Source organism: Phodopus roborovskii, unplaced genomic scaffold (assembly GCF_943737965.1).
Source record: "Phodopus roborovskii unplaced genomic scaffold, PHOROB, whole genome shotgun sequence".
In the NCBI taxonomy this organism is placed as follows: Eukaryota; Metazoa; Chordata; class Mammalia; order Rodentia; family Cricetidae; genus Phodopus; species Phodopus roborovskii.
Window position 1 is genome coordinate 261,651 of NW_026126638.1, and position 16,632 is coordinate 278,282.

The 16,632-nt window shown below is 40.7% G+C and overlaps 1 protein-coding gene across 1 annotated transcript in view; it reads left to right on the forward strand.

Moving 5' to 3' along the window:
* Positions 1-16,184, forward strand: part of LOC127212869 (C-type lectin domain family 4 member A-like) — a 28,175-nt gene extending 11,991 nt beyond the window's left edge. Inside the window, exons 4-6 of the mRNA XM_051173063.1 lie at positions 13,592-13,743; positions 14,767-14,879; positions 16,043-16,184. Coding sequence (XP_051029020.1) covers positions 13,592-13,743; positions 14,767-14,879; positions 16,043-16,184 — 407 coding nt within the window. The remainder of the gene's footprint in view (positions 1-13,591; positions 13,744-14,766; positions 14,880-16,042) is intronic.
* Positions 16,185-16,632: the final 448 nt, after the last annotated feature.

A 16,632-nucleotide genomic window follows, 5' to 3' on the forward strand; every position in this document is an offset into this window, starting at 1 on the left:
CAGTGGGCTGCCGTTTGGTCTTGTCAACTGTGTCCTTTGCCTTACAGAAGCTTCTAAGTTTGAAGAGGTCCCATTTATTAATTGTTTCTTTCAGTGTCTGTGCCCCTGGAGTTATGTTCAAGAAGCGGTCTCCTATACCAATTTGTTCAAGGGTACCTCCTACTTTCTCTTCTAAGAGGTTCAATGTGGCTGGATTGATGTTGAGGTCTTTGATCCATTTGGACTTGAGTTTTGTGCATGGCGACAGACATGGGTTTATCTACAGTCTTCTACACACCCTCATCCAATTGTGCCAGCACCATTTGTTGAAGATGCTGTCTTTGCCCCATTGTATAATTTTAGCTGTTTTGTCGAAAATCAGGTGTTCATAGGTGTGTGGATTAATATCAGGATTTTCAATTCGATTGGTCTACCTGTCTATTTTTATGCCAATACCAGGCTGTTTTCAGAACTATAGCTCTGTAGTAGAGCTTAAAGTCAGGAATGGTGATGCCTCCTGACGTTCTTTTATTGTATAGGGCTGTTTTGGCTATCCTGGGTCTTTTGTTTTTCCATATAAAGTTGATTATTATCCTTTCAAGGTCGGTGAAAAATTGTGGTGGGATTTTAATGGGGATTGCATTGAATATGTAGATTGCTTTTGGTAAGATTGCCATTTTTACTATGTTTATCCTACCTAACCAAGAGCATGGGAGATCTTTCCATTTTCTGGTATCTTCTTTAATTTCTTTCTTTAGAGTCACAAAGTTCTTATTATATAGGTCTTTTACTTGTTTGGTAAGCGTTACACCAAGATATTTTATGTTGCTTGTGGCTATTGTAAAGGGTGATGTTTCTCTGATTTCTTTCTCTGTCTCTTTGTCGTCTGAAAAAAATAGGGCTACTGATTTTTTTGAGTTTATCTTGTATCCTGCTAGTTTGCTGAAGGTGTTTATCAGCTGTAGGAGTTCCCTGGTAGAGTTTATTGGGTCGCTTATGTAAACTATCATATCATCTGCAAATAGAGACAGTTTGACTTCCTCCTTTCCAATTTGGATGCCCTTGATCTCCTTTTGTTGTCTTATAGCATTAGCTAGAACTTCTAGTACGATATTGAAGAGATATGGAGAGAGAGGACAGCCTTGTCTTGTTCCTGATTTTAGAGGAATTGGCTTAAGTTTCTCTCCATTCAGTTTGATGTTGGCAGTTGGTTTGCTGTATATTGCTCTTATTATGTTTAGGTATGTTCCTGTTATCCAATACCTGTATCTCCAATACCTTTATCATGAAAGGGTGTTGAATTTTGTCGAAGGCTTTTTCCGCATCTAGGGAGATAATCATACGGTTTTTCTTTTTCAGTTTGTTTATATGGTGGATCACGTTGATAGATTTTCGTATGTTAAACCATCCCTGCAATCCAGGGATGAAGCCTACTTGATCATGGTGGATGATTTCTCTGATGTATTCTTGAATTCGGTTTGCCAGTATTTTATTGAGTATTTTTGCATCGATGTTCATCAGGGATATTGGTCTGTAGTTTTCTTTCTTAGTTGTGTTTTTGTGAGGTTTGGGTACCAAAGTTATTGTGGCCTCATAAAAAGAGTTTGGCAATAAACCTTCTGTTTCTATCTTGTGGAACAGTTTGAGGAGTAGTGGTATTAGTTCTTCCTTGAATGTCTGGTAGAATTCTGCACTGAATCCATCTGGCCCTGGACTTTTTTTCGTTGGAAGGCTTTTGATGACTGCTTCTATTTCATTGCGGGTTATAGGTCTATTTAAGTTGTTTGTCTGTTCTTGATTTAATTTTGGTAAGTGATAGTTATCCAGAAACTTGTCCATTTCCTTTGAATTTTCAATTTTTGTGGAATACAGATTTTCAAAGTATGACCTGAAAATTGTCTGGATTTCCTCTGTGTCTGTTGTTATGTTCCCCATTTCGTTTCTGATTTTGTTAATTTGCATGTTCTGTCTCTGCTTTTTCGTTAATTTGGATAAAGGTTTGTCTATCTTGTTGATTTTCTCAAAAAAACCAACTCTTTGTTGCATTGATTTTTTGTATTGTTTTCCTGGTTTCTATTTTGTTGATTTCAGCCCTCAAGTTGATTATTTCCTGGCGTCTACTCCTGCGGGGTGAATTTGCTTCTCTCTGTTCTAAGGTTTTCAGTTGGGCTGTTAATTCTTTTATGTGACTATCCTCTGTTTTCTTCATATGGACACTTAGTGCAATGAACTTCCCTCGTAGCACTGCTTTCAAGGTGTCCCATAAGTTCGGGTATGTTGTATCCTCATTCTCGTTGAATATTAGAAAGTCTTTAATTTCTTTCTTTATTTCTTCTTTGACCCAGGTGTGGTGCAATTGCATATTGTTAAGTTTCAATGAGTTTGTAGGTTTTCTGCTATTTGTGTTGTTGTTGAATTCCAATTTTAAATCATGGTGGTCCGATAAGATACAGGGGACTATTCCTATACTCTTGTATCTGTTGAGGTTTGTTATGTCTCCTAGTATGTGGTCGATTTTAGAGAAGGTTCCATGTGGAGCAGAGAAGAAGGTATAGTCTTTTGTCTTTGGATGGAATGTTCTATAGATGTCTGTTAACCCCAGTTGAGACATAACTTCTGTTAATTCTTTTGTTTCTTTGTTGAGTTTCTGATTTGTGGTCCTGTCTAGTGTTGAGAGTGGTGTATTGAAGTCTCCCACTATAAGTGTGTGAGGTTTTATATGAGCTTTGAGTTTTACTAGTGTTTCTTTTACGAATGTGGGTGACTTTGTATTAGGGGCATAGATGTTCAGAATTGAGACTTTGTGTTGATGGATTTCTCCTGAGATGAATATGAAATGACCGTCTTCATCTCTTTTGACTAATTTGGTTTGAAGTCTAACTTGTTAGATATTAGGATAGCTACGCCTGCTTGCTTCTTATTTCCATTTGATTGGAAAATCTTTTCCCAACCCTTTACCCTGAGGTAATGTCTATCTTTGGAGCTAAGGTGTGTTTCTTGTATGCAGCAGAAGGATGGATTCTGTCTTCGTATCCATTCTGTTAGCCTGTGTCTTTTTATAGGTGAGTTAAGACCATTAATGTTGAGGGTGAGTAAGGTCCATTGATTGTTGATGCTTGTTTGATTTAGGTTTGTTGTTGGCAGTGGTATTGTGAATATATTTGTTCTGCTTCACCCTAGGTTTCTGGTGTAGTTGGATTATCTGTTGCCTACATCTTTGTGGGCGTAGTTACCTTCCTTGGGTTGGAGTTTTCCTTCCAATACTTTCTGTAGGGCTGGATTTGTAGATACATATTGGGAAAATCTGGTTTTGTCATTAAATATCTTGTTCTCTCCATCTATATTGATTGAGAGTTTTGCTGGATATAGTAGCCCAGGCTGGCATCCGTGTTCTCTTAATACTTTTAGAACATCTATCCAGGACCTTCTGGCCTTGAGGGTTTCCATGGAGAAGTCAGGTGTAATTTTGATAGGTCTGCCTTTATATGTTACCTGTCCTTTTTCCTTCGCTGCTCTTAATATTCTTTCTTTATTCTGTATGCTAGCTGTCTTGATTATTATATGTGGAGGGGTCTTTTTCTTTGATCCAGCCTATTTGGGGTTCGGTATGCTTCTTGTACTTTCATGGGCATGTCCTTCTTCAGATTTGGAAAGTTTTCCTCGATGATTTTGTTGAATATGTTTTCAGCACCTTTGAGCTGGACTTCCTCACGTTCATCTATGCCTATTATTCTTAGGTTTGGCCTTTTCATGGTGTCCCACATTTCCTGGATGTTTTGTGTTAATGATTTGTTGGATTTATGATTTTCTTTGGTCGATGAATCTATTTCTTCTAGTTTATCTTCTGCGCCTGAGATTCTCTCTTCCATCTCTTGAATTCTATTGGTTATGCTTGTGTCCGTGGTTTCCGATTTTTTTGCCCAGCTTTTCAATTTCCAGCCTTCCTTCCGTTTGTGTTGCCTTTATTCTCTCAATTTCAGTTTTCAAGTCTTGAACCGCTTCCTTCACCTGGTTGATTGTTTTTTCTTGGCTTTCTGTACTTTCCTTAAGGAATTTGTTCATTTCTTCCACTTTTTTGTTTGTTTTTTCCTCCATTTCTTTAAGGGATTTACTCACATCTTCTTTGAGGGCCTCTATCATTTTTATGATGGTGATTTTTAAGTCGTACCCTTCTGCTTCCTCTGCTTTGTTGTTGTGTTCCATTCTAGTTGGTGTAGATTCTCTAGATTCTGGTGGTGTCATGTTTGTCTTTCTGTTGTTAGGTGTTCTCTTGTATTGCCTTCTTCCCATAGTTTCTTCCAGTAGGTGTTGGTGGTGTCTCTTCCCTCTCTCTATGGTACTTCCCCGATGGGCTTATGTGGATCTGAGATTCAATATCTGTAGCTCTGTGTGGTCCAAGCTCTCTAGGAGGTTTCTCTGCACTCAGGGATTCAGGGATGGGGTCAAGGATGAGGATCCAGAAGAAGATGCCAGCAGGTACTCACAGTGGTCCTCTGGCCAATAGCTCTGGCCAATAGCTCTGGCCAATAGCCAGCAGAAGATCTTGCCTGCAGGAACTCCGAGTGGACCCGCAGAGATAGGCAGATCTCTGGGAGGGGCCCGGGACTCCAGCAGAGGACTGGAGGCGGGGTCAGAGACCAAGCCGGTGGAAATTGCAGGTGGTCCTGAGTGGATAGTCAGGTCTCCTTTGTATGGAGTTGCTCCAAGAAGTCTCTCTCCAGTAGGGTGGACTGTTGGCTCCACCCTCTGTCCCAGTGCTCAACCAGAGCAGCAGGACCGTAGGTGGGGTAGGGCACAGGTTAGGGGGGGTAGGCTGGAGGTGGGGAAGGGTGGGGGTGTATCAGAGCTCCAAGGGTGCTCTCGATGGGGACCAGAGGCAGGAGCAGCAGGATCAGGGGCCAATCCAGGGAGTTCAGGCAGGGGAGGGGGGAAAAGAGGTTGTAGGGGACAGGCAGCCCCAATTGGGCCCAGACTCACCTCTGGCCAATAGCCGGTGAAAGAGGATGAGGGCTGGGCTGGAACTTGAGAAGGTTTTGCAGGGTAGTGGGATCTCACTGGAAACTGGCACTCTCCCGCTGAGACCTCGTTCTTTGGCAGGGGCCCGGATTTGGGGGTCAAGGATCTTGCCCGCAGGAACTCCGAGTGGCTCTATATCTCATTTTAAAATTGGATTTTTTGTTTTGTTGATATCTAGTTTCTTGAGTTCTTCATATATTTTGAGATTAGCCCTGGGTCAGACCTGTAGCTGGTAAAAACCCTCTCCTATTCTGTAGGCTGCCATTTTGTTCTATTGATGGTGTCTTTTGCCTTACAGAAACTTTTCAGTTCCACAAGGTCCTGTTTATTGATTGATTGCTGATCTCAGTGCCTGTACTGTTGGCATTCTGTTCAAGAAGTTGTTTCCTGTACCAGTGCATTCAAGGCCATTTCCTACTTTCTCTTCTACCAGGTTTAGTGTCTGGTTTAAAGTTGAGGTGTTTGATTTATGATGGAGTCCACAGGATTCTGCAGTAGATTACAGCTGATATTTAGAAGGCCAGCCCACCAGAGATACACTATCTGGTGGAGGAAAAACTCATACGCAAGGCCTACAAGGAATACTGCCTTTTGAATAGCTGGCTCGTCTACCTCTAATTTTCAACACCCCCCCCAAACCCCAGCCTTTAACAGCTACGAGACTTGTCCCACAGCAGTGTATTCCTCATTTCTCTGGCACAATTATTCCAATTATTCCTGTGTACTGATAGAAGGATGACTTCTCCCTACACTGTGCAATTCTGGTGATTAAAATAAGTCACACAGTCAAGCTTTTGTTCCACATTACAACAAAAACTCAGAAGCCTATTCGTTATAATTATCTTACTGACGGGACAATTTGGCCAGATGACGTGTCCTCGCAGATGGACCACAAACGGGACTTCCACAGATAATGCTCAAGGATGGAATTACAGTATACCTGGATTTGTTGAATCAAAACCTTTTGGAGATTAAGGAGAACAAAATTACCCTGGTTTCACCCTGCCTGCTGATAGCCGAGCCACAGCGCTTCCTTGCTTTGACCCCAGAAGGCTATTAACACGCACATTGTATTTATTTTCACCTCCGTCTATTGATGCAAGATTTCAGCTTAGGAAACTGTTTATGTTTTAGCCCTGCGATTTGTGTGATTAACAGGAAAGATTTGTTAACTGACTGAGCATCTCCAGAGAGGGGCAGCTTTCTCACCCAGTTACTGTGGGAAGTGAGCCATGCAGATGACCAGAATGGCAGGGAGGTGTACGGCTCTGCCTTGTACAAAGTAGCCAACAGGCCGCCTCTTTGTTATAACTACACATAGAGTAGAAGATGAATTTTTAGTTCTAAAAAACTTTCTGTAGTAGACTAGGCTGTTCTCGAACTCACAGACAACCACCTGCCTCAGCCTCCCAAGTGCTGGGATTAAAGCATGCACTACCACCCAAGGCCAGAGCCTTTATCCAGAAGCTGATGGAAACAGAAGCAGACACCCACAGTGAAACACTGAGCTGAACTCCTGGAATCCAGTTGCAGAGAGGGGGGATGATAAAAGGGGTCAAGACCAGACTACAAAAAACCAGAGACAGCTGACCTGAACGAGGGGGAGGTCATGAACCCCCAGACTGATAGCTGGGAAACCAGCATTGGACCAACCCAGACCCCTTGTACATGGGTCTACGTTAGAAGGCCTGGACAGTCTATTGGACCTCTGACAGTGGAACTAGGATGTATCCCTGATACACGAAAGGACTTTGGGAGCACATTCCCCATGGAGGGATACTCCCTTAGCCTAGAGTCAGGAGGGAGGGCCTAGACCCTACTCCAAATGACTTGACAGATTTTGATGACCCCTCCTGGAAGGCGTCACCCTCCCAGTGGAGTGGGTGGGGAATGGGATGGGAATGGGGGGTCAGGGAGCATGGGAGGATGGGAGGGAGAGGGAACTGGGATCAATAGTAAAATAAGGAAGAAAGAAGAAAAAAAAAAAAAGACTCTGTCAGCTAGCATTTGGTGAATATGCTGATGCGAATCAATGCTATTTGCCTCCCCTTCAGTATACGCAGGTTGCCATGGTTATTCACTGACACCACTTCCCAAAGGCAGCTGCACACTCAGAGCTGGGATAAAAAGGAGGTTTGCCTTTTTTGAGTTTTATTTATCACAAAATTTTAGCTTATACATTTAGTCACACTTAAGAACTGTAGAATGGTGTCCAAATTCTTTGCTTTCTCCTTATATTTCTCTTTCACTTAGTTTCTCTTCTTTGAGAAACTTCACTTTACAATAAGCCAAAGCTTTTTACAGCCACAGAGGCAACCCTGGGCCTTAAAAAAAGCTGCCGAGTTATTGCTCCGTGTGTCTCTTATTGAATCTACGAAGACTGGCTTGTGACCCTGAGAAATAGCCTTGTAAGCTTTTTAATGTCAGAGAATTGCTGTTGTGTGTGTAAATAAACTGTAGATCTTTGAAACTCAAGGAAGAACAGTAAAGTGTCTGGCCTTGGGCTTCTTTTAGTCAGAAGACTTTTAATGACTGCTCCTATTTCCATTATAGGTCTATCTGATCTTGATTTAATTTTGGTAAGTGGTATATATTGAGAAAATTATCCATTTCTTTTTTGATTTTTCAATTTTGTGAAGTACAGATTTTTAAAGGGATTTATTCATTTTCTGTCTAAGGACCGCTATCATCTTAATAAAGTTGGATCTAAGGTCTTTTTGCTGTACTTTAACTGTGTTGAAATATTCAGGACTTGCTGTAGTAGGATAGCTGGGCTCTGGTCATGACATATCACCCTGGCTGTTGTTGATTGTGCTCTTACCCTGACATCCGGGCTTGGGTATGGGATGGCTATAGGTCTAAGCGCTGATTTCTAAGTTTGTGTATGTTTGGAGGGTGTTTTGTTCCTGGGGTCACTTTCCTCTCTGGCCTTTTTGGTCTGTGTGACTTATGGTTGAGTAGGGGTCTCCTTCAGAGTTGGGGGCTGGAACATGGTAAGGAGGGGAGGGGGCATTTGTGCACCCCTCGTGTCTGGGGTGCATAAGGACAGTGGAGGATGTCCTTGAGCGGGCATCTATCTGGAGTGGCCCTCATGGCCTCTGGTCCAGCAGTTGAGTCTCTGCCTGACTTCCTGTCCATTCTTCTGGCTGGTGTGGCCTGCACTTGTGTAGGGATGTCTACTTGAGCTGTGTGACATTTCTGATAGATTCCCAGGTGGCACTACTGAAAAGTGGAGCCCTCATGTACTTTCACATCAGACCGAGGAATTTGATATTGTATGAGTCCATTTGTCCACACAAGTCTTATTTGTGGAAGGGGTTCTGTAGCGAGTACGGTTTTTCCGCCTGCCGCCGCCCGGTCTTGTCCTGCCGCCGCGCCAACCCCAAATAATACACAGAGACTCTGTATTTGGTACAATACTGTTGGCCTGGATACTTGTTTCTTATCGGCTAGCTCTGCCTTTAATTATGAACCCATTTCTGCTGATCTATGTATTTTAACATGGCCTTCTTTTACCGGGGAGGCGGCTGGCATCCAGCTCTCTCCAGACTCTCCATTTTGACTCCTCCTTCCTACTTCCTATTTCCTCCTTGTCTCCTAGTCCCTCCTATCTTCCTTTCCTATTGGCCAACAGTGCCAATATTATTATTATAATAATATTATTAACAAGTATGAGAAACATATACAGAATGACATCTCCCATCATCTCCTCTTTTCTGTCTAAATAAAAAGAAGGGTTTTAACCTTAACATAGCAAAATATATTATACAACAGTTATCAAGAATCACACTTATCAATATTTAGTCCATTAACATTTAGCAAGATTTGAAGAAAATATTTCATCATCTATTTTATCTTTGTGTGTCTAAAGTCTAAGTAACTTATCTTTAACCCTAACTAATGAAAACTATAACCATTATTATCTGTCTTCAACTTCTTCAAAGACCACAGAAGGATAATATATAAACTCTAGAAATGACAGAGACATCTCACTGCCTGGCCACCCGAAGTTCTTTTGTAATCTTCCATCTTCAGCCCATAGGCCATAGTGTGTCTGGCAGACTCTTTAGCAAAGTAGGAGACTTTAAACTGTCTTCTTGTATTTGCAGTTTGTCCGTCACTTTTTTCTGTGTTCTGCAGACTGTCTGGCAGACTCTTCCACGAAGCAGGAACTCTGTAGCAATGTCTATCTTGAATCAGCAGTCACTTTCTGTGGATCCTGCATGTCCAGTTTATACATCAAAAAGTCAAACAGTCCAGACAAGAGCAGTATCTTGTTCAAATGGCTAGTCTTGCCATATTGGAAGCAAACTCCATAACGAGTTTCTTCAATGTCCATCTTCCTTTCTGGTGCAGGTGGTATTGCCAAGAGCAATTATGTCTCACTGTCACGAAAACCCTAAACCATTTTAAATGCCATATTCTGTAGGTCTTTGAAAGGTTTAAAGAATGCCTATCTCAAATACATCTCTGTGTATCTTGAAAATCTAACTCACCTAGCTATAAGTTTTGACTATTATAGGTAACTATGTAAAATCTGTACTAAATTATACATTACATTTTTAAATGAGCTATATAAACACAATACATAAACAAGAAGAGAAATATACATATCACAACACTGATCTTAAATTGTATCAATAAATGAAAATCCATTCCAAAATGAAGTATTCATATCTATACCATAATCCCCTTTTTACCTTTAAAAGATATTGGTTGTGATCATTAACCATTTATAACCAAGTCCATTTAAATGAAAACAAACATTTATAAACAATATTTGGGAATTTGGGCGTCGTTCTTTCCAAACTACTTCCTGCTGATGGGGCGCTGTCATGGGGGATCCTGAGAAGACTCAGAAATCTTGGCTGTAGTCTGCAAGACTGCTTTGTTCAGCTGTTTTGAATGTAGGATCACCTGGTACTCTGTTTTAGGCGGTCTGGCTTGATCAAACCACATTAGTCTGGAAGGAATCCACAGCTTTTTATTTTCTGTGGAAACAAAAATAGAAATCCTTTTCCCCAGTAACTTGTCCTTGAACTTAAATTTTGAAGTCAAAGCATTTTTAAAATATATAAATTGAATTAATTCAGCAGCATTTGTTTTAACAGTTGTTTCCTCAGCAGTCAAACAATAAAAAAACAACACAATAGCATACAGTAACCAGATTCTCTCTGAGCTTTTCATCTTTACGTGGCTTTATATTACTCTGTTTATTTTACTTTTATTTTTTTTACATAGGGTTTCACTATGTAACTCTTATCTGTCCTGGAATTTACTCTGCATACCAGGTTTACTTTGCAAATCACAGAGTTCTGCTTGCCTCTGTCTCTTGAGTGCTGGGATTAAAGGCGTGTGCCACCACACCCAGCTCCTCTCTGTCTTTTTAAAACCATTTTCCCCCCAAGCCTACGTATTTTTTTAAAACACACTGTAAACTTTTAGCACCTTTTCTTAATGTGAATCTGTCTTTACTGTAAATCTTTATCTTTTTCTGGCCATGAGTCTTTATCTGTTAAACAACAACGTTGTTAAAATGAAAGTCTTTGTTTCTGCCGCGGTTATCAAAGATGGTGGCGGGTGCTTTTACCGCCAGCAATGAAAGCTGTGGTCACTGCCCTGGTCAACGCTGCCGGCTTGGAGATGTGGTCACTGCCATTGCCATCTCTCATACACACCAATGAATTGTTAGCAGAGTTTCTTAAAAGCCTTGTGGTTTTTTTGTCACTTATGCTGAGTCAGGAATCCTCCCTTTAAGGAGCCGCGCAAATATCTGCTTGTCTCTCGCAAAACAGAGTCCAACCGAGAAAAATGCTGCTACCAAGAAACCTTGCTTGTCTCTTTTCTTTTGTTTCTAAATCCCTTTTTTAAGCTTTTGTTAAATTTTAAGTGGAAGTTCTTACTAGCCACGTGGGCGCCATTTGTAGCGAGTGGGTTCTATTGTTCATAGACTTTTCTAGCCTCTGTTTCTTTCTGAACCATCTTTGTACACTTGCTGTTTCTCACCTCAGTACACACATGCATACGCACATGCACATGCAGTGTATACATACATATATGTGTACACACACACATATGGACTGGAGAGATGGCTCAGAGGTTAAGAGCACTAGCTTCAGGGTCCTTAGTTCAATTCCCAGAAAACTCATGGTAGCTTACAACCATTTGTAATGAGATCTGATACCCTTTTCCACCATGCAGATACACATGCAGGCAGAACGCTGCATACACACTAAATAAATAAGCCTTAAAAATATATATTTTGAAGAAAATGATGATGCCCTGTATCATGAATACAAATTACTTAAAGCTTTAACAGACTCCTTGAGAACATTTTCAAATTCTTAGATTTCATAAGATATAAAGATATCATTCTAACCCCACATATTCATACACTGTCCACTGTCCATATGAACATTTTTATACATAGACGTGGTTGCTACAGCTACCAACTGACATCATTGCTGATTGAAGTTCATGGTTACTAGACTCTCATCAGTGATATAACCACCATATTTAGCTGTCACATCTCTTTAGTCTTCTCTTGGTCGGGATGAATTTTCAGAAGGTCCTTGTTTTTAAATGATTCTGAATATCAGTTTTGAGGATGGCTGATCTGGTATACTATAGGATATTCCTGTATTGAAATTTGAGAAATTATTTTTGGAGAGGCAGATGGCAGGTGTGAAATGCTAGTTTAATCACACCATGCACAGGGTCTAAACTATACAAATGACTATAGACCGCCATTATCACCTGATGGTCTACTTAAGGTAGGCCACATACAAGTGTGTCTTTTTCATCATCTGAGTCTCTTCTTTTCTTTTTTGGAAAAATGTTCTTCTTTTATACAGTACATCCCAACGGCAGCCTCCCATCCCTCCTGCAGGTCCCACCCCAGTCACCTCCCTCTCCCCCAGATTCACTGCCCCTCCATTTCCCTTCAGGAAAGATCAGCCCTCCTTGCTCATGGGACCTTTTCCCTACTACTGGGTTGCCTCTTCCAGACATGATATGTGGGATTGTGCCTAGCATAATTGCATCTTGCTATGCAGTGTTTGGTTGATAGAAGTGTACCTTTCTAGGGCTAATGATTTGGTACTGGATAACCAATTAGGAGGTTCATCCATGTTGAAGATTAATTGTCCCTCTCTCAGCAGTCATTAATTGCCTGTAGTTCTTATAACACTAAAAGTAGGCTATGGATTTGAGAGGGAGAAGGGAACATACAGGGTTTGGAGGGAAGAGAAGGAGGGGAAATGATATAATTATATTTTAATTAAATGTAAAGAAACTGATCTTTTTTAAAAAATCTATTTCCACAGTATAATTTTTGGAAGGATGTTGTGACCAATAGGCCACACTATGGTGGAATATTGAGTTAGGTTTCTCAAGAGACAGAATAATGTATCTTTCTATGTCTATCCAGGTTCCTCATGATGTTGCGCACTACTCTTTGTTCTCCGAGCCTTGTTATGTTTACCACTGCAAACGTAATTTCTTAGTTCTTTGCTTAACACTGCATGCTTTGGCTGTTCATTCTTCTATCCCCTCCCACTCTTTGATTGCTCTCTTAGCTCTTTGACATTCTTGGTGTCCACACAAGCACATAGGGATACATATAAGCGTGTGAATATATCTCTGTGTACCTGCATGATCTGTTTCTCAATTAATTTTTTTCATTTTTCATATATTTTAAACCTCTCTTATTTGGTATAGGCAGTTAAGGATCATGATAGGAGACTGTTTTTAAATTCAATTTCTATGGTTTTGTTTCTCCTGATTTTGCAATCCATCATACTATAACCTCTACATTTAAAAAAGATTATTTTATCATTTTTTATTATAAAATGGAAAAACATATTATTACAGATATGAGAAGTTATATTTACAAAACATTTGATCCTTTGATCCAGCAATTTATTATTTAAAATTCTTCCCTAGGACACAATTAACTAGTGTAGACAAAAGTTGATTTGCTATAATTCTTAGAGGGTTGTAACGAAAAGCAACCCCCTAAGTAACTGGCGAAAATTGGGATCTGTTAAAAAAAAAAATATGGTCATATATCATTGTAATGGAACATTATGCAATGGTTAAAATGTTTTCAAAAATAAAAAAGTTATATTTGCACACATTGGGTGTTTATATATTTTACTTTCCTGAGGCATTCTATTTTACATTTATTTCTAGAATCTTTGTAATATTTGTGTGAAGTACTTTTATTTTTTATCACTAAAAAATCTCTCTCAGGATTTTGCTGCCATTATTGACATGTGTTATTTAAATACAACATATAATATTACAAAACCTTCTTGTTCTTGGTATAAGTTCTATTCTTTGGAGACAAGGGCATTTGTCGTATGTCCTTGGTGTCTGAGTAGCCTTTACACTGCATTCCTGACAGCACCCCGTAGGACAAAGGGAACTGATGTTAGTGTTCACAGAGGTAGACTGGGGTTTCTTGGCACCTGACGGGGAGAGGCTCCTTGTTACATCTGGAGAAGTGGGAGTCCCAGCTCCCATGTGGTCTCTGCACACAACAACTTTTAAATGACTTAATGACATTGACTCACATCTCCTTCCTCCCGGATAGACAAGTTCTGGAGCTGTTGCCCAAAGGACTGGAAGCCGTTTAGTTCCCACTGCTACTTCATTCCCACTGCCTCGGCAAACTGGAGCGAGAGTGAGGAGAAGTGCTTCAGCATGGGCGCTCATCTGATGGTGGTCCACAGCAAGGAAGAGCAGGTGCATTGTGGGAGGGAGTGGCGCCTGGGGCCTGCCTGGTGTCTGCCTCATTTTACTGAGAGGGAGTTTTGCGGACATGGGAGTTGGTGATGTGGCAGAAGGCTTTCCATCAATCAGATAGCCGGAAAGGTAGCTTCAGCCTTGGCATTCTACACCTTGCTCCTGCTTCAGTGGAGCTAAACAGCCCACAAGGAACCATGGCAACAGACTTGCCAGGCCTGAGGGTGGAGGGAAGGATGAAATGTTTCTGCCTGAAAGACCAGTGTGCCATCCCAGCCCTCTAATGCTTCCTGTAGTAGCAACTGCCTAACAGAGGAGGGCGCAGAGCTGACTAGGGAAATGGGATGGAATCAGCAGTCGAATCCCCCATGATAGTGCCCCTTACCAGCAGGAAGTAGTTTGGAAAGAACAACGCCCAAATTCCCAAATATTGTGTATATTGTTTTCATTTAATTGGACTTTGTTATATAAAATAGAATAAATTAATAAAAAATAATAAAAAAAGAAAGGAAATATCCAAAGTTATGAGTGGAGAATGATTCATCTGCAAAATTCTGTCATGTACAACTTTCAAGAACGGTCTTGGGGAAGAAAAGAGGGGAGTGAGTCTGAGATGAGAATTACTATGATCATGGCAGAGATTGTTTCCAGTGACATGGAAATCAGGCCTATGGGTGATGACTTTGTGTCCTGGTCAGATGGAGACGATGGCCCTCCTGGGGGTGGGGGTGGCTCTTCTAGTCCTTGATCCTTTCTTTGTCTTCTCATCTCTGTGTGACCAGAAAAAGTATCACAGAGTACCTCTAAAATGTACAATTATTGTGTATGAATCTAAAATTTGAAAACTGTTTAAGGGTTGGAGAGATGAACTATGTTTGATTATTATATATTTGCATATGTGCATCACACTGAACCTATAATTTTATGTTGTTATAATAATTTTTAAAAGAGCATATAAAACTTCTATAACAGAAACAGCAGCCCTCCATCCAGGCTGAATGCTTCATCTTTCCTTCCTCTTAGGATTTCATCACCAAGATCCTGAATGTTCATGATGCTTATTTTATCGGGCTTTCGGATCCAGGTCATCGGCAGTGGCGATGGGTTGATCAGACACCATACAATGGAATTGCCACGTGAGTCTAGAGTTACCTAGAGAGGCCTGTGTGCTGTGGCATGAGAAGACTTTAGGGTGTTCCAGCTGTTGGTTGTGAAACTAAAGCAGCTCAGTCCTGGTGTGGCTGCTGGGGATGGAGTTACTTTTAGCCCCATGTACTCAACACAGGAGTCCTGTGAGACACGGGTTGCTGATGCTCCAGGTAGAGATGAGTGTGAAGAGTGTAGAATGATAAGTACCCAGGGTACACAATCTAGGTGCTTATACCTAGGTGTGTTTTGTTACACTTTCAGGCACTCATCTCTATTTTAGAAACTATGACCCATTTTTACTTTTATTTGTGTGTATGTGCACATGTACCTCTCTGTGTGTCATGTGTATGCCATGGAGCCCATGAGAGGTTGTTGGGTCACCTGGAGCTCGAGTCACAGGTGGTATGGCCACGCCAATATGAGTGCTGGGAACAGAACTCTCACATTTTGTGGAAAAGCAGCAAGCACTCCTAATTTCTGAGCCATCTCTCCAGCTTTAATTTATATCTTCATGGCAAAAATTAATGTCAAGATCATAACTGATTATTTCTCTTAAATCAAAAGCTTCAATCTGATACAGTTATGTTTTATATTTATGTAATTATTTTAAAACTCTAATATCTTAGTATTTTTTCATATTCTATCCTGCTTTCTGTTGTGAGAAATAGGTAGTGATGGCATTGTCATTGTGAGTTTTCAGAGAAGAATGTAGGAATCCAGGGTATTAAATTACTTGTCCTAGATGTTAGAAAAAATTAGATTATCTCAATATTTTAACTAGCTCCCCATTCTCTAAAATAAGACTTGTAAAAATGAAAAAATTTTAGTAAAACAGGAGAATAAGGAGACCTTTTCAGCTTGTAAATTAGCACCTATGGAATGACAGCCCCAGGTACCGAGACCTAGGGATGAAGTAGCCTCTGGGATGTGTCCTGGGAGAACAGTTAAGTGACAAGCTAAGAGAACATTGAATGTGGTGGGCTGTGTTTTCCAGGGAAATGTCAGATATGGGTGGTGGAGAACGGCTGCTTTGCACACACTTGAATCTGATTTCCACAAATTCCAGCCTCATCCTCAGACTTGCTTACTGTGCCTTCTCTTTCCCAGCATTGCTGTAGGAAACACCCTGATGATCTTTCCTCCCTTTCAGGTTCTGGCACCCAGGTGAGCCCAACAACGACAAGGAACAATGTGTTATAGTAAATCATCCACGTTCTAGTTGGGGCTGGAATGACAGCCCTTGCAGTGTGAAACAGAAGTCAGTTTGTCAGAGGAAGAAAATATACGTATGAGAAAGCGTTCACCATGGACACGTGATTGCATTTTTATCCACTATTACACAGATACCTAGAGCATTTTTCATGTCAAAGAGAGGGTTACAGAATTTAAATAGGCAGCAAATGGTTATACATGTGAGGACAGCATGTCTGCTTGCGTATTCATCCACTTAGTCCTACACACGATGACCTTTCTCTAGGATTTCCCGTGTGCCAGGTCACTGTACATTGATCGTTTTGTGCACATATGGGGCTTTCATTTCCCCTTCAAGCTTTCATTAACTCCCACAATTGTATGCTATGTTCTTCCCATTTATCGGTTTTTTTTTTCCTCTGTCTTACTCTGCCTTTGGCTTTGTTGACATGCACTTGAGAAATAAAATTATGTACATTTAAATTATAGTGTCTGGCTTTTAATATTAATATATATATATTTACTCTGAAACTACTATGCAAAGCAGGG